The sequence below is a fragment of the Leiobunum rupestre genome, chromosome 7 (assembly GCF_980474605.1).
Source record: "Leiobunum rupestre chromosome 7, qqLeiRupe1.1.hap1, whole genome shotgun sequence".
NCBI lineage: Eukaryota > Metazoa > Arthropoda > Arachnida > Opiliones > Sclerosomatidae > Leiobunum > Leiobunum rupestre.
In genome coordinates this window covers 29,100,777-29,128,215 of record NC_143390.1, presented here as the reverse complement: position 1 = coordinate 29,128,215, position 27,439 = coordinate 29,100,777, and the positions used below count along the sequence as shown (strand labels likewise).

At 39.2% G+C, this 27,439-nt stretch overlaps 1 protein-coding gene and 22 non-coding genes across 23 annotated transcripts; 1 reads left to right on the top strand and 22 right to left on the bottom strand.

The window, feature by feature from the left end:
* Positions 1-868: 868 nt before the first annotated feature.
* LOC149935979 (uncharacterized) lies at positions 869-11,057 on the bottom strand. The gene is made up of 40 exons (XM_090152972.1): positions 11,003-11,057; positions 10,860-10,947; positions 10,739-10,797; positions 10,082-10,223; positions 9,461-9,585; positions 9,294-9,390; positions 9,081-9,223; positions 8,870-9,016; positions 8,712-8,802; positions 7,662-7,921; positions 7,489-7,581; positions 7,297-7,429; positions 7,118-7,233; positions 6,859-7,049; positions 6,540-6,682; positions 6,354-6,472; positions 6,235-6,292; positions 5,893-6,165; positions 5,590-5,832; positions 5,274-5,522; positions 5,111-5,214; positions 4,897-5,044; positions 4,600-4,836; positions 4,363-4,526; positions 4,152-4,298; positions 3,850-4,092; positions 3,655-3,762; positions 3,506-3,595; positions 3,301-3,436; positions 3,127-3,242; positions 2,991-3,066; positions 2,806-2,923; positions 2,607-2,740; positions 2,431-2,537; positions 2,317-2,365; positions 1,981-2,247; positions 1,653-1,901; positions 1,337-1,585; positions 1,210-1,272; positions 869-1,141 (listed from the first exon to the last, which is right to left on the bottom strand). The coding sequence occupies exons 2-40, from the start codon at positions 10,927-10,929 to the stop codon at positions 1,002-1,004; spliced, it is 5,697 nt and encodes a 1,898-aa protein (XP_090009098.1). The 5' UTR covers positions 10,930-10,947; positions 11,003-11,057; the 3' UTR covers positions 869-1,001.
* A 4,257-nt stretch (positions 11,058-15,314) lies between these two features.
* Positions 15,315-15,477, top strand: LOC149935978 (U1 spliceosomal RNA). Its single transcript, XR_016472715.1, has one exon. It is a non-coding gene; the product is annotated as a U1 spliceosomal RNA (small nuclear RNA).
* A 3,490-nt stretch (positions 15,478-18,967) lies between these two features.
* On the bottom strand, positions 18,968-19,039 carry TRNAC-GCA (transfer RNA cysteine (anticodon GCA)). The gene has a single exon. It is a non-coding gene; the product is annotated as a tRNA-Cys (tRNA).
* A 462-nt stretch (positions 19,040-19,501) lies between these two features.
* TRNAC-GCA (transfer RNA cysteine (anticodon GCA)) lies at positions 19,502-19,573 on the bottom strand. The gene has a single exon. It is a non-coding gene; the product is annotated as a tRNA-Cys (tRNA).
* Positions 19,574-19,858: 285 nt separating this feature from the next.
* Positions 19,859-19,930, bottom strand: TRNAC-GCA (transfer RNA cysteine (anticodon GCA)). Its single transcript has one exon. It is a non-coding gene; the product is annotated as a tRNA-Cys (tRNA).
* A 107-nt stretch (positions 19,931-20,037) lies between these two features.
* Positions 20,038-20,109, bottom strand: TRNAC-GCA (transfer RNA cysteine (anticodon GCA)). Its single transcript has one exon. It is a non-coding gene; the product is annotated as a tRNA-Cys (tRNA).
* Positions 20,110-20,216: 107 nt separating this feature from the next.
* On the bottom strand, positions 20,217-20,288 carry TRNAC-GCA (transfer RNA cysteine (anticodon GCA)). Its single transcript has one exon. It is a non-coding gene; the product is annotated as a tRNA-Cys (tRNA).
* A 107-nt stretch (positions 20,289-20,395) lies between these two features.
* On the bottom strand, positions 20,396-20,467 carry TRNAC-GCA (transfer RNA cysteine (anticodon GCA)). The gene has a single exon. It is a non-coding gene; the product is annotated as a tRNA-Cys (tRNA).
* Positions 20,468-20,929: 462 nt separating this feature from the next.
* Positions 20,930-21,001, bottom strand: TRNAC-GCA (transfer RNA cysteine (anticodon GCA)). Its single transcript has one exon. It is a non-coding gene; the product is annotated as a tRNA-Cys (tRNA).
* Positions 21,002-21,285: 284 nt separating this feature from the next.
* Positions 21,286-21,357, bottom strand: TRNAC-GCA (transfer RNA cysteine (anticodon GCA)). The gene has a single exon. It is a non-coding gene; the product is annotated as a tRNA-Cys (tRNA).
* Positions 21,358-21,822: 465 nt separating this feature from the next.
* Positions 21,823-21,894, bottom strand: TRNAC-GCA (transfer RNA cysteine (anticodon GCA)). The gene has a single exon. It is a non-coding gene; the product is annotated as a tRNA-Cys (tRNA).
* Positions 21,895-22,002: 108 nt separating this feature from the next.
* TRNAC-GCA (transfer RNA cysteine (anticodon GCA)) lies at positions 22,003-22,074 on the bottom strand. The gene has a single exon. It is a non-coding gene; the product is annotated as a tRNA-Cys (tRNA).
* Positions 22,075-22,181: 107 nt separating this feature from the next.
* TRNAC-GCA (transfer RNA cysteine (anticodon GCA)) lies at positions 22,182-22,253 on the bottom strand. Its single transcript has one exon. It is a non-coding gene; the product is annotated as a tRNA-Cys (tRNA).
* Positions 22,254-22,360: 107 nt separating this feature from the next.
* On the bottom strand, positions 22,361-22,432 carry TRNAC-GCA (transfer RNA cysteine (anticodon GCA)). The gene has a single exon. It is a non-coding gene; the product is annotated as a tRNA-Cys (tRNA).
* A 469-nt stretch (positions 22,433-22,901) lies between these two features.
* On the bottom strand, positions 22,902-22,973 carry TRNAC-GCA (transfer RNA cysteine (anticodon GCA)). The gene has a single exon. It is a non-coding gene; the product is annotated as a tRNA-Cys (tRNA).
* Positions 22,974-23,080: 107 nt separating this feature from the next.
* Positions 23,081-23,152, bottom strand: TRNAC-GCA (transfer RNA cysteine (anticodon GCA)). Its single transcript has one exon. It is a non-coding gene; the product is annotated as a tRNA-Cys (tRNA).
* Positions 23,153-23,260: 108 nt separating this feature from the next.
* Positions 23,261-23,332, bottom strand: TRNAC-GCA (transfer RNA cysteine (anticodon GCA)). Its single transcript has one exon. It is a non-coding gene; the product is annotated as a tRNA-Cys (tRNA).
* A 106-nt stretch (positions 23,333-23,438) lies between these two features.
* On the bottom strand, positions 23,439-23,510 carry TRNAC-GCA (transfer RNA cysteine (anticodon GCA)). Its single transcript has one exon. It is a non-coding gene; the product is annotated as a tRNA-Cys (tRNA).
* A 469-nt stretch (positions 23,511-23,979) lies between these two features.
* TRNAC-GCA (transfer RNA cysteine (anticodon GCA)) lies at positions 23,980-24,051 on the bottom strand. Its single transcript has one exon. It is a non-coding gene; the product is annotated as a tRNA-Cys (tRNA).
* A 107-nt stretch (positions 24,052-24,158) lies between these two features.
* TRNAC-GCA (transfer RNA cysteine (anticodon GCA)) lies at positions 24,159-24,230 on the bottom strand. The gene has a single exon. It is a non-coding gene; the product is annotated as a tRNA-Cys (tRNA).
* A 108-nt stretch (positions 24,231-24,338) lies between these two features.
* On the bottom strand, positions 24,339-24,410 carry TRNAC-GCA (transfer RNA cysteine (anticodon GCA)). The gene has a single exon. It is a non-coding gene; the product is annotated as a tRNA-Cys (tRNA).
* A 108-nt stretch (positions 24,411-24,518) lies between these two features.
* On the bottom strand, positions 24,519-24,590 carry TRNAC-GCA (transfer RNA cysteine (anticodon GCA)). The gene has a single exon. It is a non-coding gene; the product is annotated as a tRNA-Cys (tRNA).
* Positions 24,591-24,698: 108 nt separating this feature from the next.
* Positions 24,699-24,770, bottom strand: TRNAC-GCA (transfer RNA cysteine (anticodon GCA)). The gene has a single exon. It is a non-coding gene; the product is annotated as a tRNA-Cys (tRNA).
* Positions 24,771-27,439: the final 2,669 nt, after the last annotated feature.

Below are 27,439 nucleotides of genomic sequence, written 5' to 3'. Positions count from 1 at the left end.
TGGGAATATACGATAGAAAAAATTGTGACGATTGAAATGACCAGAATGTCAAACTGAGTGCCCATTTTACCTGTATTTGCTTATCTTTCAAACTGTGGTCTTTAAGGCGAACGTGCTACTCCCCCGAACGAATATTTTTATGATTATGTGACTACACCCCTTACAGATCATTGAAAGTCTTTAGAAACCTAATCTGGTATCTCTTATATCAATTATCAATAATTTTCAACGAAACTCGCTTCTTTACAGATAAAGACCATTCTTTTTGATTAAGCCATTGTTACTAGTGATAATTGAATGTGAAGATACGAACTAACAAACGGAATTGTTCATTTGACACATTAAACACGTGAAAGAAAACCGACTGAGCGTAATAAAGCAACGTTTACAATTTTACACGTTATCCGTACACGATTTCAGAGCGGGCTTAATTCATCCATTGTATATAATCCATTGAATAAGATATGTAAAATACTGCGATTTTACCAAGTAGAAACCGAGTCGAGTAGACAAGAATTTGCAAATTGAGAGCTATTTATTTTAATGGCCCAAACAGAAGGTTACCCTGAAGTCTGAGCTTTTCAAAGAACAGCTGCTATTGAAGCTTAAATCATAATTATAGCAGACAATGTGTTAGCTATAGCGATAAGTGTAACGGACGATTTTGTTCATAGTGTGAAAGGACCAAGATCGAGAATCAATTTATATAGATAAATATATATCCATATCCTCAATCAAATAATTTTCGTAAAGTAGGCTTACCATATAAAATTTTGATTTCCTGGAAATTACCTTACATTTTCACATGCTGACGTACATTTTACGTTTAAAATATATAAGCCAAAGTGAAATAAAATTACGACACAACTCAAAAAAAAGCAATATCTATTACACTATTCCATAAATAATTCAATGCGCTATTATACAAAAGTAGAACAAAAAGTTCCGTCCACAAAATTGATGTTATAATTTACATTTAAAAAATAGACGCGAGTAATTTCTCAGGGGTTTTTAACGTATCTTACCGCCGTCCCATCGGCGTTCTGATGGCGACTTCGGTACAAAGAGTACAACAAGAACGTTCCCACTCCAAGGATGATACCGAAAATGATCACCCCGATGATGGTGCTGGCGAATCGACCTAACATAAATAAAAAGAGTCGTGTGCTCATTTGTTCAATACGAAAGGAGAGACAATTAGTGGCCTACCTCCTGAAACCCTATTGCCGTCATCTAGGACAACCGCTGGTCGAGAAGACATTTGAGGGCGTCCTAGTTTAAAGACAAACGATAAACGAGTTGCATTTTGTCTTCGCTCGTGCAGACAAATACTTACTTATGAAATTGGAACAGTTCTCAGAAAGTTTTAGATCGTATCCAGGGGCGTCCGACGTGACGGGGAAAAGTTGACAACTGGAAGCGAGCACGCTTGATCCGGGACAGTAATTTATCGAAAGGCAGACGAAGTCCGTTGATTCCGAGCACACTTTGGCGCATTCCTCGAACGTCAGCGTGTTCGTAACCATCGAAGCTGGACCCGTGAGCTCAAATTGACCCATGTCGTTGAACTCGGCGGCGTACTTGACTGCGCATTCGCTTATAGTTAGTTAGTGACAGAGTGCTACAACTTACGAATCATCGTAGTAACTTACGCGAGAAATGACTGCACAGGGGGGTTCCAGTTTTCAAGCTGTTTTCTTCCTTCAAATCCAGAGTATGGGTGTCGTGCATCACGCACAGGCGACTGCTTTCGCAAAACTCGAATCCTTTGCAGGAGAAAGACTTCTCTTCTCGACAGGCCAGGGCGCACTCGTTGGCAGAGGCCAATTCACTGTGGTACTTTTGACCTTCGCGTTGGGTCGTCATTCCGGGGTACTTCTCGAAGAAATTGAGAGCCCCTCCTATCGTATTTTAATTTAAATCGTAATTTAATTTAAATTTCACTGAAACTTAATAATTATTGTTTATTGTCGGACTTACTTCGATAAACGTTGCAAGAGGTGGCCGAATCCTTTTCCATTTCTTCGAGACTGGTTGCGCGGTTCGCGTCTACAAAGACGGAGCTCAAACGGCAATTGCCGTCCGCCCGGCAAAAGGAGAAACTGGAGCAGAAGATGGTTTCCTCGTCCTGGCACATTTGGTAGCATTCGGAAGCCGACGTAGTCGACAGCACCTCCTTGACCGTTTCCACCCCTTTGTCCAGTTTTCGTTGGGTGAATGCTGTTTCGTACAGGTCTTTGTCTTGCCCTATGGTATGGTTCGAATACGTGTCAATTACAACTTGGATATTCGTAAAAATTTGTTATTAATCCTTACAATTGAAAGGAGTAAGTTTTTTATCAATTCTGCTAGCGATAAGGGGTGCCTGTAAGAAAATATTGAACAATTACAGTAGTACTCAAAAATTCCAATAGTTGTCTATTAAAGTACATCTGGGTTAAGTTGTAATATTAATTTCCCGACGGAAATACTGTCCTCGATATTTTGTAGAGCCTGTGTTATGTTCGGTTCATTGGCCTTCGAATTTAAGTCTGATCCTAAAGAACGATATTATTGTTTTAGTAATAAAAATAAATTATTTCTAGATGAAAAAAATTAGAAGTTACTGAAGTAAAGTTGGCAATTTCCGGTTTTGTCGTTGGTGTCCCATCCAAATCCGTCGTCACCGACGTCTTTGTTCGTTAGGTAGCATTTCACTGTCAAGCTTTTGCCCGAATCCGCTTTGCAGAAGGTGAAGCCCCTGATTATCAAAATTAGTTTACTAAATCTACCGCTCTTTCATTTGACACCACTACTTCGTCTTACTTGCAATTAGTATCGGACACGCACGCGGTCGCGCAGTCATCGGCCACTTTGACGCCGGTTGTTACCTCATTCTCGCTAGTGAAAGGCGACTCCGAGTTGGCGTATACGTAGAATCCGGCTATATAGAAGATAGATAATTAAGAATTCGTTAAGGCTGATGTATTTTACGTTTGAAACGCGGTTACCAAGGATAGGCGCTTTGTCAAGCATGACCCCCAAGATGGAAATGTCACTCTCGCCAATCACGGTGTCGGTGAAGAGCTATGATTTTATTTTGAAATTTTAGGTGTCTTCCTCTGATAATTTATGTCATAAATTTACCCTGACGGAGGCGATTCTTAGAAGGGAAACCTTAGCGGCATTCGCGATGATTATTCTGGCGTTCTGAGTCAAACGGGCCCGGTTGAGATTATTCTCCTGCAGAATTTTGATCGGAACTAAAAGTAAACAACCGTCGAGTTACGCTGGTTTCAATCTCTTCCTAAATGAACGTACTGGGGAAATGAACCATGAAGTTGTCCTTTTGCGTCTCGGGAGTGAAACATCGTTCCACGTCGATGTTGTTGTAAATATCGAAGAGACCTCCCTCAGCGTCGTCGAAGTCGAACATGTTCGACTCAATCAATCGAGCCTGATTTGTAATAACGTTTTACGCTTAAATATATTAAGGATTAAATTATAATTTAATTAAGGCGCATACTTCCGATGTGGAATAGACTTGTAGTCGCAATTCTTTTTTGACAGGGACTTGTAAATTTCCATCGGAGGATGTCACTGACACGACTTCCGGCTTTAATCGAAAACGTATTTAGCGCGTAATTACTTGACATCCGTTAATAGGGTAATTACCGACATAAAGTAGACAGTTTGCACTATTCGTTTGTAGAACTGTCCGACGAAATATTGATCATTTTTAACGCTCTCCCAAATATCGCAATAGACGTTGCGAGCCAAACCCTTTAAATGAAAAAAGTCAATAAATATTTCCTTTGATTGTCGCGGTGGAAGGCCATCTAGAAGAGGCAATGGGAGTACGTGTCTTACCCTTCCAAGATAGTAATAGGTTCCGTCGAGTCCCAAGAATTTGTTTCCATCCTGCATCATTCGGACGACTCCCGACGGATCGGTTCGAACCAGCGGGTCCTTGATCCCTCCCAAAGAGCAGGTTCCGTTGGCTCTGGTCGTGTATTGGACGCCGGTAGAGAAATCGGCAATCACCGTGAAAGGCTCGAACTTTTTGTCGACCCCGTGCACGCTCATAACTTGGTTTAGGGCGTCGAACCAATACTGAAAATGAAAATCGTTTCAAAATTGCCATCTTTAGACATCGAAATAGTAAACAATACCTTGTAGAAGAGGACGTGATTTTGGAGTTGTTGCTCTGATTTGAAAATGTTGTACACCTCGGAAGTGAAGGAAAATTGGTCCTCAACCAGAGGCAGCGTCATCAATCCGTTAGATTTCAATCCCTCGCAACCCACGCCAGCCGGAAGCTGGGATTCGTTGAATTATCTTCGTGGCGTTTGTACATTTAGTAATAGAATCTAGGAAACTTACCTGGAAGGTGGAAAATTTCGGAATGTCCGGGATGAACGAGATGAAGTCAACCACGATGTTTAACTTGATGGGGCGCGCCATTCCGGCGCGGACATACTCTCCTAGGGCATCTACACGAACCGGAATTGGTTTGTCCGTAGCGCCTTTTCCGTTCCACAAAGGGCCTAAAAATGTACGCCCTTTTTTAATTGTACTTTGTTGGATCGCCTCCTGTATTTCGTATTGTATGGAATTTACTCGAATAGTAATAGTTGATAGTTACGCCGGGGTCCGCCTTATCAACGGCCGTGTACTTGATACAGGGAATGCCGCGAATAAATACAGTATCAGAGATTTGAGAGGGAGTGCTGACCGTGTCACGCCAAATAACGGACGAAGGTCCAGCGATAAGGTTTGTCTGTTCCAAATATTCCCAGTAGATCGTCTGATTGATAAAAGTAATGTTTTTGAACGAATCGACCTGGCAACTTTTTTCTAAAAAGAATAATTTTAATTCGGGATTACTAACTTCCAAGCGCGTTCTGAAAAACTAACCTCCCATGGAAACCGTTTGCTGAGTATCCGAAAAGTAGTATTGAGAGTTTCTTATTCCGGCGTCAAATTGGTCAATTCGGCCTCGCTTCCGACGTAAATCGTGAAATTCATCCGTGTAGTACGTCGTGGTTTTGCTGTTATCAGGGTTCTGCCTCCGAACAAAAATTGTTATCGATAATCCCAAGATATTTTGTATGTTTTAGTTACGGCTTACGTCGTAAAGAATTCGGGTAACTTCGACCTTAGTCTGATAGCCGTCGTTGACGATCTGCCTAATATTAACGAAAGGAATTTTCTGGTCTTGGAGCGGCGCCAAAACTAGAACGAATGTTTATTGTATAAAAGCCCTTTTTAGAAATTCGAGTGTGTATACTTACGAGAATAGTGTTGGCAGATTCCGGAATCAATCGTTTTGACGCCGGGGTCGGAGAGGGCAACTGTGTTGATGGAACATATTGTATCTTCTTCGACACTTCCAGGGCAGAAGTTAATGGAACGGCAAAGAGGCGACCTTTCCCGACAAGCCTTGGCGCATTGTTCGAAGCTGGCTTTCATAATAGTTTCGGCCGAATCATCCCTAACAATTACGACGCCCGGAGACCGAATGAACTCCGAACTGTACTTGACTGAAAAGACACTCGATCGTTATAGCGATAGTCTGACCAAGAAACGCCACAAACATTAGTAATTTACGAGAATAATGCGAGCAGAAGTTGTTTTCGTTGGGTTGCAAGTTTGATTCTTCGACGTTATGGGTTTCGTGTAACACGCAGCTTTTCGTTTGCGAACAATACTCGTACCCTTTACAGATAATCGTCTTTTCACTTTTGCACCAAACGGCGCAGGCGTCCCGCGTCGGAACATTATCTAGCTGCTTGCTTCCGCGCACTTTCGGAACCTTTCCGGGCGTTTCTTCGAAGAAATCGGAATCCCTCTCTAAAAACGATCAAGTTTCGAGTAAAACCAAATAAACAAAACTTCTTTGCACAAACGTACTTCGATAAACTCTGCAACTCGTGGCTTTCTCGATTTTTTCGTTGCTACCAGGAATGTCGACCGAAAGGTATAAAGAACTCAATCGGCATTTTCCCGAGGTCGAGCAGTACGAGAAGGAAGCGCAAGACAATCTGGGATCCGAACGACATCTCTCGTAACACATTTCAACCGTGGTTAACGGGTCGTCTATGTCGAAAGTTAAGAAATTTTCGCTGGAATCTGCGATCTGATAATCGTTGTAAGCAGTCTCGTACAGAATTTCGTGATTGAAATCTATCGATACATAAACGATTTTCGGGTCAATATATAACGCGATAAAATACGGTGGTGTGATGATCATACCGTTAAATGGTTTTAATCCCGTTTCGAGACGGCTGGCTTTGAAATTGTAGGTGTCGATCTAAAGTATTTCGCTATTAATAAAATAAAACAAGCTGAGAAATCGTTAAAGGGTTAATTACCGAATCTGGTAGAAGGGAGTTAAAGGTGACGACGAATTTCCCACTGTTGATTGAGTTATTTAACTGCGGTAGGGAATCGGTAATATCTAGCTCATTGATAACCTCATCAGCGACGGCTCCTAGTGCCCATATTTATAATTAAACTAAAACTAGAAAAACCTACGAAACGATTTTACGAATACTAACGAGCGTAACGTTGGCAACTTAATGTCCCCGGTCGGACTGGTTGATTGGAGCCACTGGCCACGTCGGTTCTTCCCAAAAAACACTGAGACTTACACGAACCCGGAACGGCGCAATCCAAGGGAGCCGGGCAAATCGCAAATGCTCTGACATTTAAAAGGGAGTTTGTTTATTTATTAAGATACACGTAGGTTATTAGATGGGTGAAGTCAGCGTGTAGGAGGAACTTTGAATTTAGAAGCACTTTTGCGTGTACAATCAGAACCTTCTGGTGTCGGCTTCACCCGTCTAAGATTTCACGAACCGTAGTATTTATATCTACCTGCAAGGTGGTGCTTTATTATCGGTTAAACAAAGTTCAGCGCACTCCTCGGGGTTGTCAACATTCGGGCTTTGATCCATGTCGGTGGTTGGAACGAAGTTGGTTTCGTTATAAAGAGCGAAGCCAGCCAAAGGCGGAGGTCGGTTAAGCATCAACGCCAAAAGGACAATCTCGCCGTTAGTTCCGTATATCTGTAGATAAACGACAACTAAAATTAACGGTCATAATCCTTTTGCGTTTACCCAATCAATTAGAGAACCTGAAGGAACGGGAATCTGAGCAGAGACGCGCTGGCCGATTGGGACAATTGGAGTAGCGCTTCTGAGCGGAACAGATCCTTTTGACGTAATCCTTGAGCGAGTTCGCTATCCTTGACTATTAATAAAAGCCGTTGAGATTCTCGAAAACATTGATGAGTAGAAATGTTTTATTGTATACCGGGAAAGTGTATGGCGAAATAATTTTTTTGAGATTCTTCCTCGAAACACCTTTGAAGGTTAAGTTCGCTCAAGAATAAACGACCTTCCGCTTCGTCGAAATCGAAGATATTGTACAAGGCTACGACGTCGGGCTAAATTTTAAAGGTTTTCCATTGAAATTTGGTTATAACTAATAATTGATGGTACGTACCTTCTTTTGCGTTTCCATGAAATAGGCGTTAATTATCAGCGCTACCGGCACTCGGACACTCGCGTCACTGCCACTAACGCGCTCCAATTTGGGCTACAACGATTGAAACGGAAATAGACCATTAGAAAGAGTCCTTTGACGTGGTGGATGAAGACGGCGTCATCCAAACGTACCGCCATAATGTAATAGGTGAAGACGGCTTTTTGGTAGGTCGTGTCTCCGAGCTTGACGTTGGAAATGATGGCCTCCCACACTTCGCAATTGATACTTCGATACGATTCCATTCCCAAGAAATAATAGTTTCCATCCAGGTAGAGAAACTCTTTGGCTGATTTCATGTTTCCCATAAAGCCGTTTTGTCGGCGTTCGGTCAACGGCGATTGTATCGGGGACAGGATGCACGAATCGTTTTTGAACGTGCGGTACGAAACCCCTAAAGATTGTTAAAAAATGAGGAGGGAGAAGTATATTTCGCCGAGGTAACGCCATTAAAGGTTAGACTTTTAAATACGCGAAGTTTTACTAGATGGCGACACCATTCTGTAACGTCGAATTTAATATAAAACTGAAAATATATAATATTTTTCACGCTTCTTTTAACGAGTTGAACATTTTTTAAAAGTGTTTTTTCGAGGGGCTAGCCATAGAAATAGAAATAAGACTAGAATCACGATTAGATTGTGGTGAGATGTACGAATTAGAAGGCTGCCATAAGAGTGGAATCGCCAGTATTCTTTGTTTGAGCACGCCATCTATTTTAAAGGAATTAAAGTTTAATTTTTTTTAATAGATGGCGGACTCCAGCGTCGATTAGTAGCGATTCCACGCACATGGGCAGCCTTCTAGCTTGCCCGATTTCCTTGAGATTACCGGATAGCGCATTGGTTATAGTCTCATTTCTATATCTATGGGGCTAACCACTGTCAGATGACTTGTACAAATATTACGCGTACTCAACACTGATAAAGGTATGTTCAGACTCTACAGATTACGCGTAATCTCATAACTACAGTCACCGATTACGCGGAGTGACTAGCCCCTCGATTTTTTTCTAAAAATGAGTCATAAATCCAAGTATAAATAAAATAATTAAAATCGAATTTCTAAATGAATGATTCCCTGTAAGCATTTAGTAATCGGTCTATATAATGGCTTCGATTTTAGCCGAGAAAGGATAAAATCGTTGGTGGGTTTAAAATAATATATTTGGATCTATATCTCACCAGTATTAAAGTCTTGAACTTCGCTGAAGAAGACAAAGTCGGAGTTGTAGCCGTCGATTCGAACGTATCGATTCAAGGAATCAAACCACATCTAAAGAAAAATATTGGTATTTATGCGAGTACGAAATAATTCGAATGGAAAAATAATCAAAGCGTACTCTTATGAAATTGACGTTGAAGTCGGCTTGTTTGTCTCCGTATTGCTCGTCGAAAAGTTCCATCGTAAACGAGATCTCGTCGCCAATTTTGGGGAAGGTTTTTTCGGGATGAATTTGAAGACCTTTGCAACCAATTCCGTGTGGAATCTGTCAATAATAATCCATAAAATACCGATATATTTCGAGAAAACCCTTCCACTTATCAAATTACTTTATGAAGAGATTCGTGAATGGCGCCTTCGAGGAAAACGACAAAGTCCATTTGATTTTTAACGGGAAAATCTTTATTATTGATCTTGCGAGTTCCATTGTAGCTAACGCGAACTGGTACGTTAGCATTTGTCCAATTTTGATCTGATTGATAAATGATTGAATGGTTAAATTTTAATCGCTCGGCGTTGCGAATTTCGGAGAGATATCATACCAGCGATGTAGTAAGCGAAGTCAATGTTTTCGTTCACGTCTTTGAAAACGAATTTGTTACAATTAATACCTCTTATGATCTCAGTTTTCTCGTAAGTCTGTATAGCAAAGTAATTGATAATTTAGTGAAACAGTCACGTTAATACGCGTTAGTCTTAAGTAATTTACCGGATTGTATCTCATTAAAAAAGCTGACGGTCCCACTAGAGACGCCTCCTTATTAAGCCAACCAAAAAAGGTATCGCTATTGAACAAACCCAAGTCGTCTATTTTCGTCACATTGCAATTATTTTCTTTATTGAAACGGGGAAAAAGATAATTTAGTTTCAACACTCTTTATTGCTGGACGATTTAATAAAACCAAGAATGAATTGAGGTACCAAGATCGATAAATAACCCGATTTTTGTTCGTGGCGTACAACGTTGTTGAGCGACAAAACGTTCATAAGCTATTTAAAATTAACCAACAAAATTGCGGCTAGCAAATATCTTCTGCGTGCTCATTCAACAACCATACGTTTGTTAAAATTGTCAGAAAAACCTGCTCGTCGAACGGGTTAAGTTTATAGTTTTCCGATACCTATCGTTATAGTACTAATAGGAAAAATCCAAAATAATTCAACAACTGTATGAATCAGAAGATTGTATTTAGATTTCGATCTACTGTATGAAAGAGTTTCATAAAAATACAAAGCAGACGAGCTTCCACTACAAAGTTCGCGAGGGTGGGTAATCTTTCTAGGTACCTGAATTCATTATCCTCGTAATCCACTTGACGAGAAAACTTACCATCATCCACAATTACAACCTGGTTCACTTTGTAGTAGTAATATAAACGGGCGGACTCGATCGTCAAAAAACCGCGCTTTTCACTTAGATCGTGACTCTCATCTACAATTGTGGTATATGTTCGGTCAGAGTCATCGAATACCTACAGCGTAAAATTTCAATCGTCATTACGTTCCCAATACAAAAATTAAGGCTAAAATGGGACTCTTTTGGGATCTAACAACAAACTTTGGCCACTAGTGGCGGGGCCGAGCCAGAGCATCAACCGGCGCCTGATTATTCTTGACGGAGTGTTTTTTTTAAACGAAAAACGCCATCTACTTAAACACGGCCAGCTTTGATCTCGCGCTATAGCGGCCAGCCCATTCGTTGAAGTTTCTATGTTAACCTACGGGCAAAAGATATCTTTCGGAATTGAGCGCCCCTAGCGGAATATTATTTTTAGAATAGTTTTTGCATTCAAGCCAATATAAAAACGAGCGTGGCGCTGAACTCCTACAGTTTATAGTGGGAAAATCCTTGTTCACGGAATTTCGGCGAATGGGTTGGCCGCTATAGCGTAAGACCAAAGTTGGCCGTAACTTAGAGAACCTCTGGCTCGGTCACGTACGTCATTAGTGGCGAAAATGTCGTCTTAGATCGCCATTAAATACTAACGTTATATGTAACCTCCACTCGAGTGGAGAAACTCTTCGTGAAACTCGGATAAGTCGGATCTATAAATTTGCGAAAATTATACAACAAGCCAAATATAATTAATATAGAATCGCAAACTTACCCTTAGCATCTCCCAAGTAAAGAAAGGCGGAAATTATGCAACAGGCAAAAATCCCGAAAGATTTTCCCATTTTGAAGATTTTTATTTCCTGTATTAAAACCGATATTATAATTAATTGATACCGAGTAGTTTTCGTAAATTACCTGTAAATTCTTTGCCAGAGACAACGCGTCTGCCGCTTACGCTGTCGAATGGAACTGTCCTTTCAAGAGATATTTCATTAAAACTATCTCGATTTTTTCCCCGAAACGCCCCTTGGTAGATAATTGAACCAATTTACGGGCTAATCAAATTAATTTTTCGCCTACTTTCCATACATTCCTTATCAAGGATAAATCGAATAATGGGTTTCGCCTAATCTCCCTTTATGATAACGACCTTAACTATTCAATTATCTCGGATAAGGCTATTGTGGTGGGCCAAAGTGAAGGTGATATATATGAAATATTTTTGTTTCTATTTTTTCTATTTGGAATAAAGCAAACCAATAATAATGGAATTGAGAGGTACATACCAGAAATAGCTAATTTCCTTATGACGAATTCATAATTAAAACACTGTCCATATTGATAATAGCATAAGTAACATAATATACATAAGTATGGCACAAAACGAATTCGGTTAATGATAGTCTGTCGTGGAGTGATTGTGAAATAGGAAGTTTCCGAACAGGAAACTCGTCCCTTCCTACTCTCTCCGTTGGCAAAATAGTTGGTTAGTTTGATGGCGAGAAATATGAACGTACCCGCGCTTAGGTTTTAAATTTGAAAATAACTAACTTCTGAAATGGAGCCAGGGTTTATAATAGTTATGTTTCTCTTCCGATTCAATAATTCATCATTATTTTTAAAAAGTAAGCGTTATTTACACTTTTGAAAGCATTACAATTTTCAATAGGCCTTGGCTGGTCCGCCGAAAAAGCGATTTTCCGGGCTTCCTCCAAATACTAGCAGGGAGTAATATGATATTTGCAATTGATTGGCGTACCATGTGTCTTTGTTACCTTTGCATCACTAACGTATCGCGATAAATTGCGCGAACAGCGGCGGCGGCGGACACCATTTGTGAGAGTAATACACACAAACCAGAAATGTTTTGGTATTTGGAATAAGAGCTCGAATACTCTGTTTGTATACGAAAAGTATCAATATATTACTTTACCGTTCAATTAGAAATACCTTGATTTCCTTATGGTGTACCGACCGAGGGGCAAATCACTTTGTTACAGGGTGTCCTAATAATCATGACTAAAAATTTAATCATGATTTAATCATTTTTAATCTTTGTACAGCCAAAGCTACAGATTTAATTTTAATCTAATCTAATCATGATTTAATCATACGAGAGTGTCCTAATAATCATTGGAGTGAGCTGCCCCTCGTGTACGACGTAACTTTCAACGAACGAGCCGTCAGGTTTCTGTTTCGTGACCAGCCATTTCAGAGCGCCGCAAACAACGTTTTCATCAATGAAAATATATCTTCCAGCTTGGCAAAATACGTTGGCCACAAATCAGATACTAGGAGCAGTTCGCGGAGAGTTGTCAGTCCGTCGCACAGTGCCAGGGCAAACTGAGCCCAAACCTGAGCAAAATTAATATCTCAAAAACCGTTTCCTGTACTAATTTCAAATTTTTGTGACACTTATAACTTGTGTTGTGGGAAAATTAAAAATGATAACATCGATGACCTTGAACTATGTCTTCAAAGTCATTGAAAAGTCATCTCGAGAATCGTTAGATTTAGAAACTTCGTTCCAATTAGAAAGTTGTTCCTCATCATATTTAATGTCTGAATAACTTTGGCCCGAATTCATTTGATCAATTGAAAGCCGAAAAACAATTGGGTCATCATGTAAACAATGCTAAACTGTAAATAAAAATTTAATAAATCCAAAAATTACGTATAAGAAATTATCCCATTGACTTAGCATAGTTTTAAGTTGAATCGACGAACTGTAAAGAAAATAAATATTCGATTACTTGGCTTTCTTTTTTACAAGTTGAATCATATCAAAGCCCATTTAGCATAAATTGTGGCGAAGAACACTTTTCTAATTGGATTTTTTTTAATATATCCATTATGGTTCTCAACATAAATTTGAATAAATAGAATATTCGTGAACAGTACATATGTTATGTCCGAGTCATAATAACTTTCCTGTAGCCAGTTTAGCATTATTTACTTGATGACCAACTGGTTTTTATGTGTGAAATGTTTCGGCTTTCAATTGATCAAATGAATTCAGACATTAAATATGATGAGGAACACCTTTCTAATTAGAACGAAGTTTCTAAATCTAACGGTTCTCGAGATAATTTGTCAATGACTTTGAAGAATCAATGTTAACATTTTTAATTGTTCCCCAACACGTGTTAAGTGCCACAAAAATTTTAAATTACTACAGGAAACGTTTTTGATGTTATCGCCATGGATCGTTTTTAAATTGGACACCCTTTTTAATTAATTATGTCTATTGAAAATCTGTACAAAAAATAGAAAACGATGCAGAAATTATATTAAAATGCAAGTATCATTATTTATATAGTCAAATTTACGAATAACAATGAGGCAAAACTAATAGCGTCTGCGGAGTAGTTATCACTTTCGCCCCGCAGTAAGAGGAGCCGGGTTCGATTCCATCTTGTGGCACTGGGTGAAAACTCGGAGCAACTCCTTCTGCGTTGAGTTTGCAAGTTCTCTCCCCACTGGTTTAAGGGATTTCCCCCGAGTGCTTCGGTTTCCCCTTCCATAAAAACTTGTTGAGGTTAACGGTAATAGTTAGTGTAAGGAGCTGTTGGCTCGCGTGGCATGAAGGGCTTGCTACCACCCTCCTACGCATTGTAACCCGGCCACCTGAATTAATGGCTTTAAAAGTCGCTTGATGACTTAGGCCTAAGGTGGTGTCTTGGGTATTAGCCGAGCTGATTATCATTAATGACCTTGAAGAAACGGTTCAAGGTCATCAATGTTATCATTTTTAATTGTTGCCCAACATGTGTTAAGTGCCACAAAAATTTGAAATTAATACAGGAAACGGTTTTGATGTTATCGACATGGATCGTTTTTATATCTATTGAAAATCTGTACAAAAAATAGAAAATAGGCAAATATCGGCAAAACTTTTTATCGATATTGTGATAAATAATGAACATTCATCAACTTAAATCAAAAATGGTAACTTAATCTACCTAAATTCATAACTAAAAGTCACATTAATTCTAAAAGGAATATATTAGTTAAAGACCTCTAACGCCGTTTTCCAGAATTCCCACTATTTGAACTACGCGGTTTTGTATAATAGTTTCATAACTCTAAAATATCGATATCTACTTGGTATTGATATTTCCAAAACTAAAGACTGCAAATAAAAATATCTTTACCTTTTAAATCAAGCCTGAATGTATACCAAAAACTATGCAAAAATCTACTACTTCTAAGGAGCCTGGTGAAGAATAAAATATTGCAGTCAAAAATCCAACACCGGTAAATTGTGCGGTGGTTTATAAACAAATATTATAAATTAAAATAAAATCAGAAATGATAAAATTCATACACGCGATTTATTTTTTTTACTTTTGGCCAGGTTTGGGCTAAGTTTACCCCACTGTGCGTCGATAGGAATGTTTTGTAAGGTAGGTAGTCAAAGTAAGTTTGTAGGCCCGACGGTAAAAAGAGGAAAATCGGTTATTTATTTAGGACCTAAATTTTAGTTACAGATTTTCCTCCCTGCCCAGAATTTTGTCTCTCCTAGCTAAATTTACCATTGGAAAAAAATCATTTTTATATCAGGGAGGAAACCATTCATTCGCTGGTACAAATATAATTATGATAGCGCCGAGAAGCTGGAAGTATATTTTTCGCAAATAGTTGCCAAAATTTGTTATATGACATTTTATTCACTTATTTTCCCATTACAGACAAACTTTAAATCACTTAAAACGAATTTAAATTTATTCTTCCAGAATCAGATTTTACCATTTTTTTAGTAGATTTAACTAGTAGAATCAGTGTATAAACGCCCTCGAATTTCAATGGATCGGAATTAAAATAAATTTAACACTACCTCACTTACACTTTATGAAAAATACGCTACCAAATATGCGAATTCTCGAAATATATAATTTAAATTCTATGTACGTGAGTTCCTTACAGTAAAAGCAAAGCATTAGGAGACCGAAAATTGTTTGGTTGGCTTCTCCCAGAACACCAACTTGAACCCTGGGCAAGGCCAATAGCCAAATCAGCATGTAAGTACGGTTGTCAGCTTAACTAATTTTCTTTATTAAACAATGTTTTCAACAGAACCTGGATAATATACCCGAAACATGTTTTCAACTATTATAAAAGCAAAATTATTCGTTTAAACAATAAATTTTGAAATTCTAGGAAAATATATACGGTAGCTAGATCTGCGGAGTAGTATTTATAGTATCTGGGTATGCAGCACTCAGGCATACTTACCTGGAGTGGAACTGGCCTTGATCATTAAGGAGGCGGTCCGGGATGAGACTCTTCCATTGCACTCAGGTTGGGTTGACTCCCGCCACTTTCACAAAATGTGATAGATGGTGCTCGAAATTTTTGTTAGCGGGGATCTGCGTACGCGCTCATCCCCCTCTTTTAATATCAAAATTAAACACACAGCTCCTCACCTACATACGACCAATTATTGGAAGAAAAGTCGTAAATTAATTATATAATATGGAAAATTTCGAATGTATTAGAGGCAGTTGTTAAATAATTATTACATAGTGATGTTACTGTATCAAATTAAACTGTTTAATGAGCAGATTTTTCTGGTATGTTCAGTATATTTGTTAAACGCACCATTTTGTTTGACTAATTTTCAACGGATTTTGAACAACATCCTTTTACGTCACGGTATACGAACGAACGATAATGCAATCAGAAGTATCGGATTATTTTACGATTTTGGTTGTTTCCGTTTTTCTTTGTTGATCAGATTTACTTGGTTTGGAAAATTATTAACCTTTTGTTAAATTTGACGGAATATCAACTTTTGAAAACAATATTATCATACCCTTCTTAGAATTTTTGAAACTGTAATAACTAATATAAAATAGAATCAATTAGGCACTAAAAGTATAGTGCTATGAGACGCCTAATTGAAAAACGTTCTTATTACAGGCGCAACCTCGTAGAAACTAGTACCGTTACGCCACCTAGAGTCCAGGTCTGTCTAAATGTACAAAAGATTCTGTTATAAGGTCTATGTAATTTGGCTTGAGCGTACTATAATTTTAGACAGTAGCGAAAAACCCGTAAAAATTCAACTTGAAAATTTTTTTTGTTAAAGGTTTTTCATTCGTCCCACCTTTTATTAATCCCCAGTGAAACCTTTGCAATGGCGATACAATTAAGTGGTACAGTATAGAAATGATTGATCTGTCCTCTTAAACCTGTAGTATTTCTGTCGCCTCCAAACGGTTAATATATTGCGGCTCCCTCTTATGAATTTTAACAATTCCAACGCTTCCCCAATATTCTTTTTAATAAAAGTTTATTTTAAACCACGAAGTATCTGTCTCTATAGTATATTACTTACTATTTACTAATTCCAACGCTGCTTAGTCGTTGGTTGCGGAAGTAATTGTCGGTGTTATATTCCCTTTAAGATTTGTCACCCCAGATAGGTATTTAAATATTAAAGTACCCTTAATCAAGCCGCTGGTTGCTTCAAAGATTTCAGCTAATTCGCAGACTTATCTATGACCTTATGGATTATTACGTTACACCTATTAAAGGTTAAAGACTTCAGATAATAAATACCACCGCAACGGTACAAGAACCATTCGATCCTCCAAAATGTAAGCCCGTGTCTGCCATCTATGGTCTTTATCTGAGATGAATTTACCAGTCACCGCGACGACGCGTTGTTTTGCTAAGTGCGATCGTTCAGTTGAATACGTGGTTAAAACCGTTGAATGCAGTTTTCCCTAACCCTAAAATACATAGAAAACGTCGCGTAAAATACCTAGAGAGCTTCGTAAAATATCCAGAGAGAACGTCGCGTAAAATACCTAGAGGTAGCTTCGTAAAATGTGTCTAGAAAACTGAAATGGGTCTAGAAAACTGAAATGGGTCTAGAAAACTGAAATGGGTCTAGATAACTGAAATGGGTCTAGAAAACTGAAATGGGTCTAGATAACTGAAATGGGTCTAGAAAACTGAAATGGGTCTAGAAAACTGAAATGTGTCTATAAAACTGAAATGGGTCTAGAAAACTGAAATGTGTCTAGAAAACTGAAATGTGTCTAGAACGCTTGAAATATTCCTAGAAAACTGAAATATATCTAGAACTATCTTGTTTAGTTTTTTTCGGTTTGGCGCCCCATACCTTTCAATAGATAAAATATTTATTATAATGAGAGTGTCACCCCCTCTCAGGTGACAAACGGTTCTACTTAATTTACCTATTTCGATAAATATTTTACTATTATTACCTGCGCATGGTAAGATTTCAAATGAAAAAATATTAACGTAGTAAACTAAGAAGAGTTCTAAATTAAAACAAACCGTACGACGGTCAGAATACGCACAATCTTTCTAATGTGTTAAGTTTGTTTGAGCTATTCACAGCAACCTGCAACGCCGGTATCACAACCAATATATATACACTTATTTGTTACGTCTAGTCATACTTTGGAAGCATCGAAGATTCCTTCGATAAGTGTCACTTTTATTTTTTACTTCTGATCACACTTATTTGTTACTACTAGTCAGCCGTTGAGGGTCACACTTATTTTTTCGGGTTATGCGACAAAGACTAGTTCGATCAGTTTCACACTTATTTGTTACTTCTGATCACACTTATTTGTTACGTTGAGTGTCAGACTTATTACTTCTGGTCATACGCCGAAGACTAGGTTGATCAGTGTCATACTTAATTGTTACTTCTGGTCATACGTTGAAAGCGCGGCGCACTCTTAACAGCCTTGAAAACGCTAGAGGGAATCGGGCGCGTAGACCTCTATAAACACGCGGATTTACAATGTTGGAAATTGCGGGGATCCGTATACGCTGGCCAAAAAACCTTACTTAGAAAGTTAGAATTACAATTAAGGAACGAATTGGCAACTCTAGGTTATTTGTAAACCACAGCTATTCAAAAATATAACTCATGAAACTCGGATTTAAATTAAGGAACTGTATGTAGATTTTTAGGTGAAAATATAAAACCACGAAAATTGGGGTCCCGTAAATTACACTGAAAACTATACTTAAATTTAATATTTACTGATATAACAAAAGTTGTAGGTCCGCTGAATCCTAACCTATCCAATAATATTTTTTTAACGTTATCGGACTTAATTTTAAATAAAATATCTACCACATAAAGCGAAACCACCGAAAATAGTAAATTGGGCAAATGCAACTTCTAGGGCTCCAATTTGAAAACTTTATGAATGATGTGTATGAAGTCAGCGCCCTTAGCGGATTATTATTTTTAGTATAGTTTATATTTAACAACCGAGCGTGGCGCTGAACTCCTACACGTTATAGTACATTTTATAAGGGGAAAATCCTTGCTCGCGGAATTTTGACGAGTGTAATGCCCCCCCCCCCCGCGCATGTACTATGAAAGCAGAATTTGCAACGCCATCTATCCTTCCTTTGTTTACATCAAATGACAGTTGATTTTCAATGGCGCCACGTATTCTGCCCATCTTCCTACATTGGCAAAAAGGGGTCGGCACTCGCGGTCAACTTCGCCAGATACAATAATTTAAACTCGTACCCTAGATTCGAAATCACTCTCTCGCGCGTTGCTGTTTTGCCGATAGTGTTTACCCACTTCCCGCCGGAACTCGGAAAAAATTCGCTCCATGGTTTGCTTCTTACCGCAACCGATGGATCTCGATTTTTCTGCGGTCACGTGCCGGAAAAGGGTAAACGCTTCGTAACAAAACCGTCAATGGGAAAGCTCTCAGTATTCGAATCTAGGGTACAAGTTTAAATTATATTTGGCTATATCCCCGCTGGGAGTTGGTGGTGAAAATGGCCAACACAGAGTAAACAATATGGTAAAAAATCTGACTAAATTCCGTAAAAGAATAATTTCCACTTTAAACAAAATGGTCGCAAAGGGGACACTCGGATTTGAACCAAGGACCTCTCGATCTGCAGTCGAATGCTCTACCACTGAGCTATATCCCCGCCGGCTGTTTGCGGTGAAAATGGCGGTCAAAGAGTTAACAATATGGTACAAAATCTGACTAAATTCCGTAAAAGAATAATTTCCACTTTAAACAAAATGCTCGCAAAGGGGACACTCGGATTTGAACCAATTACCTCTCGATCTGCAGTCGAATGCGCACCACTGAGCTATATCCCCGCCGGTTGTTTGCGGTGAAAATGGCGGTCAAAGAGTTAACAATATGGTACAAAATCTGACTAAATTCCGTATAAGAATAATTTCCACTTTAAACAAAATGCTCGCAAAGGGGACACTCGGATTTGAACCAATTACCTCTCGATCTGCAGTCGAATGCGCACCACTGAGGTATATCCCCGCCGGCTGTTTGCGGTGAAAATGGCGGTTAAAGAGTTTACAAAATGGTACAAAATCTGACTAATTCCGTAAAAGAATAATTTCCAGTTTAAACAAAATGGTCGCAAAGGGGACACTCGGATTTGAACCAAGGACCTCTCGATCTGCAGTCGAATGCTCTACCACTGAGCTATATCCCCGCCGGCTGTTTGCGGTGAAAATGGCGGTCAAAGAGTTAACAATATGGTACAAAATCTGACTAAATTCCGTAAAAGAATAATTTCCACTTTAAACAAAATGCTCGCAAAGGGGACACTCGGATTTGAACCAATTACCTCTCGATCTGCAGTCGAATGCACACCACTGAGCTATATCCCCGCCGGTTGTTTGCGGTGAAAATGGCGGTCAAAGAGTTAACAATATGGTACAAAATCTGACTAAATTCCGTATAAGAATAATTTCCACTTTAAACAAAATGCTCGCAAAGGGGACACTCGGATTTGAACCAAGGACCTCTCGATCTGCAGTCGAATGCTCTACCACTGAGCTATATCCCCGCCGACTGTTAGCGGTGAAAATGGCGGTCAAAGAGTTAACAATATGGTACAAAATCTGACTAAATTCCGTACAAGAATAATTTCCACTTTTAACCAAATGGTCGCAAAGGGGACACTCGGATTTGAACCAAGGACCTCTCGATCTGCAGTCGAATGCTCTACCACTGAGCTATATCCCCGCCGGCTGTTCGCGGTGAAAATGGCGGTCAAAGTGTTAACAATATGGTACAAAATCTGACTAAATTCCGTACAAGAATTATTTCCACTTTAAACAAAATGGTCGCAAAGGGGACACTCGGATTTGAACCAATTACCTCTCGATCTGCAGTCGAATGCTCTACCACTGAGCTATATCCCCGCCGGCTGTTAGTGGTGAAAATGGCGATCAAAGAGTTAACAATATGGTACAAAATCTGACTAAATTCCGTACAAGAATAATTTCCACTTTTAACCAAATGGTCGCAAAGGGGACACTCGGATTTGAACCAAGGACCTCTCGATCTGCAGTCGAATGCTCTACCACTGAGCTATATCCCCGCCGGCTGTTTGCGGTGAAAATGGCGGTCAAAGAGTTAACAATATGGTACAAAATCTGACTAAATTCCGTAAAAGAATAATTTCCACTTTAAACAAAATGCTCGCAAAGGGGACACTCGGATTTGAACCAATTACCTCTCGATCTGCAGTCGAATGCGCACCACTGAGCTATATCCCCGCCGGTTGTTTGCGGTGAAAATGGCGGTCAAAGAGTTAACAATATGGTACAAAATCTGACTAAATTCCGTATAAGAATAATTTCCACTTTAAACAAAATGCTCGCAAAGGGGACACTCGGATTTGAACCAATTACCTCTCGATCTGCAGTCGAATGCGCACCACTGAGCTATATCCCCGCCGGCTGTTTGCGGTGAAAATGGCGGTTAAAGAGTTTACAAAATGGTACAAAATCTGACTAATTCCGTAAAAGAATAATTTCCAGTTTAAACAAAATGGTCGCAAAGGGGACACTCGGATTTGAACCAATGACCTCTCGATCTGCAGTCGAATGCTCTACCACTGAGCTATATCCCCGCCGGCTGTTTGCGGTGAAAATGGCGGTCAAAGAGTTAACAATATGGTACAAAATCTGACTAAATTCCGTACAAGAATAATTTCCACTTTAAACAAAATGCTCGCAAAGGGGACACTCGGATTTGAACCAATTACCTCTCGATCTGCAGTCGAATGCGCACCACTGAGCTATATCCCCGCCGGCTGTTTGCGGTGAAAATGGCGGTTAAAGAGTTTACAAAATGGTACAAAATCTGACTAATTCCGTAATAGAATAATTTCCAGTTTAAACAAAATGGTCGCAAAGGGGACACTCGGATTTGAACCAAGGACCTCTCGATCTGCAGTCGAATGCTCTACCACTGAGCTATATCCCAGCCGGCTGTATGCGGTGAAAATGGCGGTCAAAGAGTTAACAATATGGTACAAAATCTGACTAAATTCCGTAAAAGAATAATTTCCACTTTAAACAAAATGCTCGCAAAGGGGACACTCGGATTTGAACCAATTACCTCTCGATCTGCAGTCGAATGCGCACCACTGAGCTATATCCCCGCCGGCTGTTTGCGGTGAAAATGGCGGTTAAAGAGTTTACAAAATGGTACAAAATCTGACTAAATTCCGTTAAAGAATAATTTCCACTTTAAACAAAATGGTCGCAAAGGGGACACTCGGATTTAAACCAATTACCTCTCGATCTGCAGTCGAATGCTCTACCACTGATCTATATCCCCGCCGGCTGCTTGCGGTGAAAATGGTGGTCAAAGAGTTAACAATATGGTACAAAATCACCTCTACATGACGTAAATTAATAATTTCCACTTTTAACCAAATGGTCGCAAAGGGGACACTCGTATTTGAACCAAGGGCCTCTCGATCTGCAGTCGAATGCTTTACCACTAAGCTATACCCCCGCCGAGTGCTTAAGGTAAAAATGGCTATCAAAGAGTTAACAATATGGTACAAAATCACCTCTAAATGACGTAAATGAATAATTTCCACTTTTAACCAAATGTTCGCAAAGGGGACACTCGGATTTGAACCAAGGACATCTCGATCTGCAGTCGAATGCTCTACCACTGAGCTATATCCCCGCCGGCACTTTGCGGTGAAAATGGCGGTCAAAGAGTGAACAATATGGTACAAAATCTGACTAAATTCCGTAAAAGAATAATTTCCACTTTAAACAAAATGCTCGCCAAGGGGACACTCGGATTTGAACCAAGGACCTATCGATCTGCAGTCGAATGCACTACCACTGAGCTATATCCCCGCCAGCTGTTGGCGGTGAAAATGGCGGTCAAAGAGTTAACAATATGGTACAAAATCTGACTTAATTCCGTACAAGAATAATTTCCACTTTTAACCAAATGGTCGCAAAGGGGACACTCGGATTTGAACCAAGGACCTCTCGATCTGCAGTCGAATGCTCTACCACTGAGCTATATCCCCGCCGGCTGTTTGCGGTGAAAATGGCGGTCAAAGAGTTAACAATATGGTACAAAATCTGACTAAATTCCGTAAAAGAATAATTTCCACTTTAAACAAAATGCTCGCAAAGGGGACACTCGGATTTGAACCAATTACCTCTCGATCTGCAGTCGAATGCGCACCACTGAGCTATATCCCCGCCGGCTGTTTGCGGTGAAAATGGCGGTCAAAGAGTTTACAAAATGGTACAAAATCTGACTAAATTCCGTTAAAGAATAATTTCCACTTTAAACAAAGTGGTTGCCAAGGGGACACTCGATCGGATTTGAATCCAGGACCTCTCGATCTGCAGTCGAATGCTCTACCACTGAGCTATATCCCCGCCGAGTGCTTAAGGTAAAAATGGCTATCAAAGAGTTAACAATATGGTACAAAATCACCTCTAAATGACTTAAATGAATAATTTCCACTTTTAACCAAATGGTCGCAAAGGGGACACTCGGATTTGAACCAAGGACCTCTCGATCTGCAGTCGAATGCTTTACCACTGAGCTATATCCTCGCCGAGTGCTTAAGGTAAAAATGGCTATCAAAGAGTTAAAAATATGGTACAAAATCTGACTAAATTCTGTAAAAGAATAATTTCCACTTTAAACAAAATGGTCGCAAAGGGGACATTCGGATTTGCACCAAGGACCTCTCGATCTGCAGTCGAATGCTTTACCACTAAGCTATACCCCCGCCGAGTGCTTAAGGTAAAAATGGCTATCAAAGAGTTAACAATATGGTACAAAATCACCTCTAAATGACGTAAATGAATAATTTCCACTTTTAACCAAATGTTCGCAAAGGTGACACTCGGATTTGAACCAAGGACCTCTCGATCTGCAGTCGAATGCTCTACCACTGAGCTATATCCCCGCCGAGTGTTTAAGGTAAAAATGGCTTTCAAAGAGTTAACAATATGGTACAAAATCTGACTTAATTCCGTACAAGAATAATTTCCACTTTAACCAAATGGTCGCAAAGGGGAAACTCGGATTTGAACCAAGGACCTCTCGATCTGCATTCGAATGCTCTACCACTGAGCTATATCCCCGCCGGCTGTTTGCGGTGAAAATGGCGGTCAAAGAGTTAACAATATGGTACAAAATCTGACTAAATTCCGTAAAAGAATAATTTCCACTTTAAACAAAATGCTCGCAAAGGGGACACTCGGATTTGAACCAATTACCTCTCGATCTGCAGTCGAATGCGCACCACTGAGCTATATCCCCGCCGGCTGTTTGCGGTGAAAATGGCGGTCAAAGAGTTTACAAAATGGTACAAAATCTGACTAAATTCCGTTAAAGAATAATTTCCACTTTAAACAAAGTGGTTGCCAAGGGGACACTCGATCGGATTTGAATCCAGGACCTCTCGATCTGCAGTCGAATGCTCTACCACTGAGCTATATCCCCGCCGAGTGCTTAAGGTAAAAATGGCTATCAAAGAGTTAACAATATGGTACAAAATCACCTCTAAATGACTTAAATGAATAATTTCCACTTTTAACCAAATGGTCGCAAAGGGGACACTCGGATTTGAACCAATTACCTCTCGATCTGCAGTCGAATGTTCTACCACTGAGCTATATCCCCGCCGGCTGTTAGTGGTGAAAAGGGCGGTCAAAGAGTTAACAATATGGTACAAAATCTGACTAAATTCCGTACAAGAATAATTTCCACTTTTAACCAAATGGTCGCAAAGGGGACACTCGGATTTGCACCAAGGACCTCTCGATCTGCAGTCGAATGCTCTACCACTGAGCTATATCCCCGCCGGCTGTTAGCGGTGAAAATGGCGGTCAAAGAGTTAACAATATGGTACAAAATCACCTCTAAATTACGTAAATTAATAATTTCCACTTTTAACCAAGTGGTCGCAAAGGGGACACTTGGATTTGAACCAAGGACCTCTCGATCTGCAGTCGAATGCTTTACCACTGACCTATGTCCCCGCCGAGTGCTTAAGGTAAAAATGGCTATCAAAGAGTTAACAATATGGTACAAAATCACCTCTAAATGACGTAAATGAATAATTTCCACTTTTAACCAAGTGGTCGCAAAGGGGACACTTGGATTTGAACTAAGGACCTCTCGACCTGCAGTCGAATGCTCTACCACTGAGCTATGTCCCCGCCGAGTGCTTAAGGTAAAAATGGCTATCAAAGAGTTAACAATATGGTACAAAAACATCTCTAAATTACGTAAATTAATAATTTCCACTTTTAACCAAGTGGTCGCAAAGGGGACACTTGGATTTGAACCAAGGACCTCTCGATCTGCAGTCGAATGCTCTACCACTGAACTATATCCCCACCAAGTCATTGAGGTGAAAATGGCGATCAAAGAGTTAACAATATGGTACAAAATCTGACTCAATTACTTAAAAGAATAACTTCCCTATCCCCAAATATAACCCCGTTGGCGTGGCCCTGAAATATATCTCGACCCTGATTAATCGTATAGCGGTTAGTGGAGTATCTACTCCACAAATTAAAAACAAAGTTATCGATTTATCTCCAAAAAGTTCAAAAACCCATGTAACGATCTTTTATAGTCGTACCATTTTTAATTGCATAAAAATATATATTATGATATTGTAAGTTTAAAAATAAAAATATTCCAAGTGAAAATATAAAATATAGGTTTATCACCGATATATGGAAAGAGAGACGGGCTAGGTCGTAGGGGGGTCCCCTGGGCTTCTACCTCGAGCGTCCAACGATTTCCCGTGCATTGTAGTAATTCTGTGGAATGCTTGAGAAAGAAGTTTTCTTTAAGTAGATTTTGACCGTGGAAGATTTCCAAGGGTTTTTCATGTATATACGTTATAAAGTGTTTTATTGTAAAAATGTAACGAACCCACCTGTAAAGGTTACAAAAGTGGTGAACTGTGTTTTAGGATTTTCCATCGACGTCAAACTATACCTGGTCACGTGACCTTAGCCCGAGTTTTCTTGAACGCGCTCGGAAAAAGAAAAAGAGAACTGTCGTGAACTCCAACGAAACCACTTGACTCATCTCGCAACTGTACTCGCCACCCGAAAAGGGTTAGTCGTGATGCTACGGATTAAAACTTTAAACAGGCGTACTTATTAAAAGAACCGTAAAAGAAGTGAAATGTGCCGTCGAAATCGTACCAAACAGTGGACTCTTCATCGGATTTATCACCAAGTCTTCAGGCAGGGGCGGATTAACCCTTTCGGCGCCTTTAGGCACAGAATAATTTTCCGCCCCTGGGCATTGTTAACGGGTTGGTCAGCTAAGTCGGGGCAAGCCAAGTACTTCGACCGTGCGGCTTTATCAAAGTTTGGCGCCCCTAGAAAAATGGCGCCCTAGGCACGTGCCTACTCTGCCTAATGGTTAATACGCCCCTGTCTTCAGGTGGGAGCCACCGAAACTAACGATGAGTAGAACTTAATTGTGGCGGTAAACCGCATTATAAATAAGCGCACTATTTTTAATGAGTGATATCACTCAGTAAGGAGGTTACGTAGTTAACATATTGTTAAACATTTACATCTCTATAAGGAGCTCTATATTTAGTAAAAATTCCATAAGGAATTATTAACCGTAATCCTCTAGTTTAATTAGTGACGCGAATAAGGGTTAACCCGTCATTTTAAATTATTAAATATTGGCCTTATAACGTTAGGTAGCAAAGGAATATTCCTGGGGGTTAGTGTATAAGTTAGCTAGTTTGAAAAGTATTAATTGGTTAGGGTTGTAGGATTTGTTTATTTTGTATTTGCTATTTCATTAATGATATTCTGTTTTTATAATTAAAACTTGTTTAATTATTCACTTGGAAATCTTGCCCTGTTAATTTAATTACTTAGTTAATATAATTTAATAGTTATAATATGCCAACAATGCCTAGTAAGTTGGTCGTTCGAGATAATTCTCGCTAGAGCAACCAAAAGATTGTTGCACCCAGTCCACTTAAAAAATACTTCAATTGTCAGAAAATAAAAAACAAGAGCGTTTGGAAAGCGAAATAGAAGGTATCCCCCATCAAATGAAATTGCACGGAGAGAAAAAGATATAATATATATAAGAATATATTATTTTCACACAATAGATTTCGAAGTGGACGTAGCAATTTTGCTGTTTTGCACTCTTTTCTCAGAAAAATTGGAATATTTATATTGCATTGGGGTAAATATTTGTTTTAAATTATTCATATGCATATACTTTTAATGTGTTAGGTAACAAATAACCAATAGTTAAATAAACTATTTCGTTAACAAACATCTGATCTTTTTCTTTTAGGCTGAACCGAAGCAAGTCACACCGACGCTATTGTTTTCAGATGAAGATCTTTTAAGATCTGATGTTTTATTGAAAATTGAAACTAATACTTTTTATCTCTCAAATTTAAAAAAGGAATTGTTTGTCTTTTTGCTTCGTACTTTGTTTTCCAGCTACAATAGTTCCAAAAGGTAATTTTTGGAATAGACCCCAAAAAAATGGCAATTTCTGTCTGCAACGTTGTTGGCAAATTAGGTACATGAAAGAAAAATAAATACTATTATTTTGACTTATAAAAATACTTTTTTCATGATTTATCCTGCTAGTGGGAATAAAACTCATAAAGAACACTAGGCTGATAAAGCTAAGCTATATAATTTAAAGCAAACCCAATACAATCTTATAGGATTTGGAGTAGTATTATTTGTGGTGAAGGGCGGAACCGTACTTCTGAAGGTTCTATATAGAACTATAGAGTGTTGAAATAGAATCCCTGGAGATGCTGGCTTTTCAAAATTAAAACGTTGAGGTGGTACCTAGAACTGTGAATGGCTTAAAAATGAACCTCACCTCTTAAGAGGAAAAGTAGAACCGTTCAGGGTTTAAACATTAACCCCTAGAGGCGCTTGATAGAACTGTATATGGTTTAATAAAGGACCTATGGAGTGCTGGGTAGAACCGTGGTGTGTTTGAAGAAGAGCCCTTGGACGTGCTAGATAGAACCGTAAGGTGG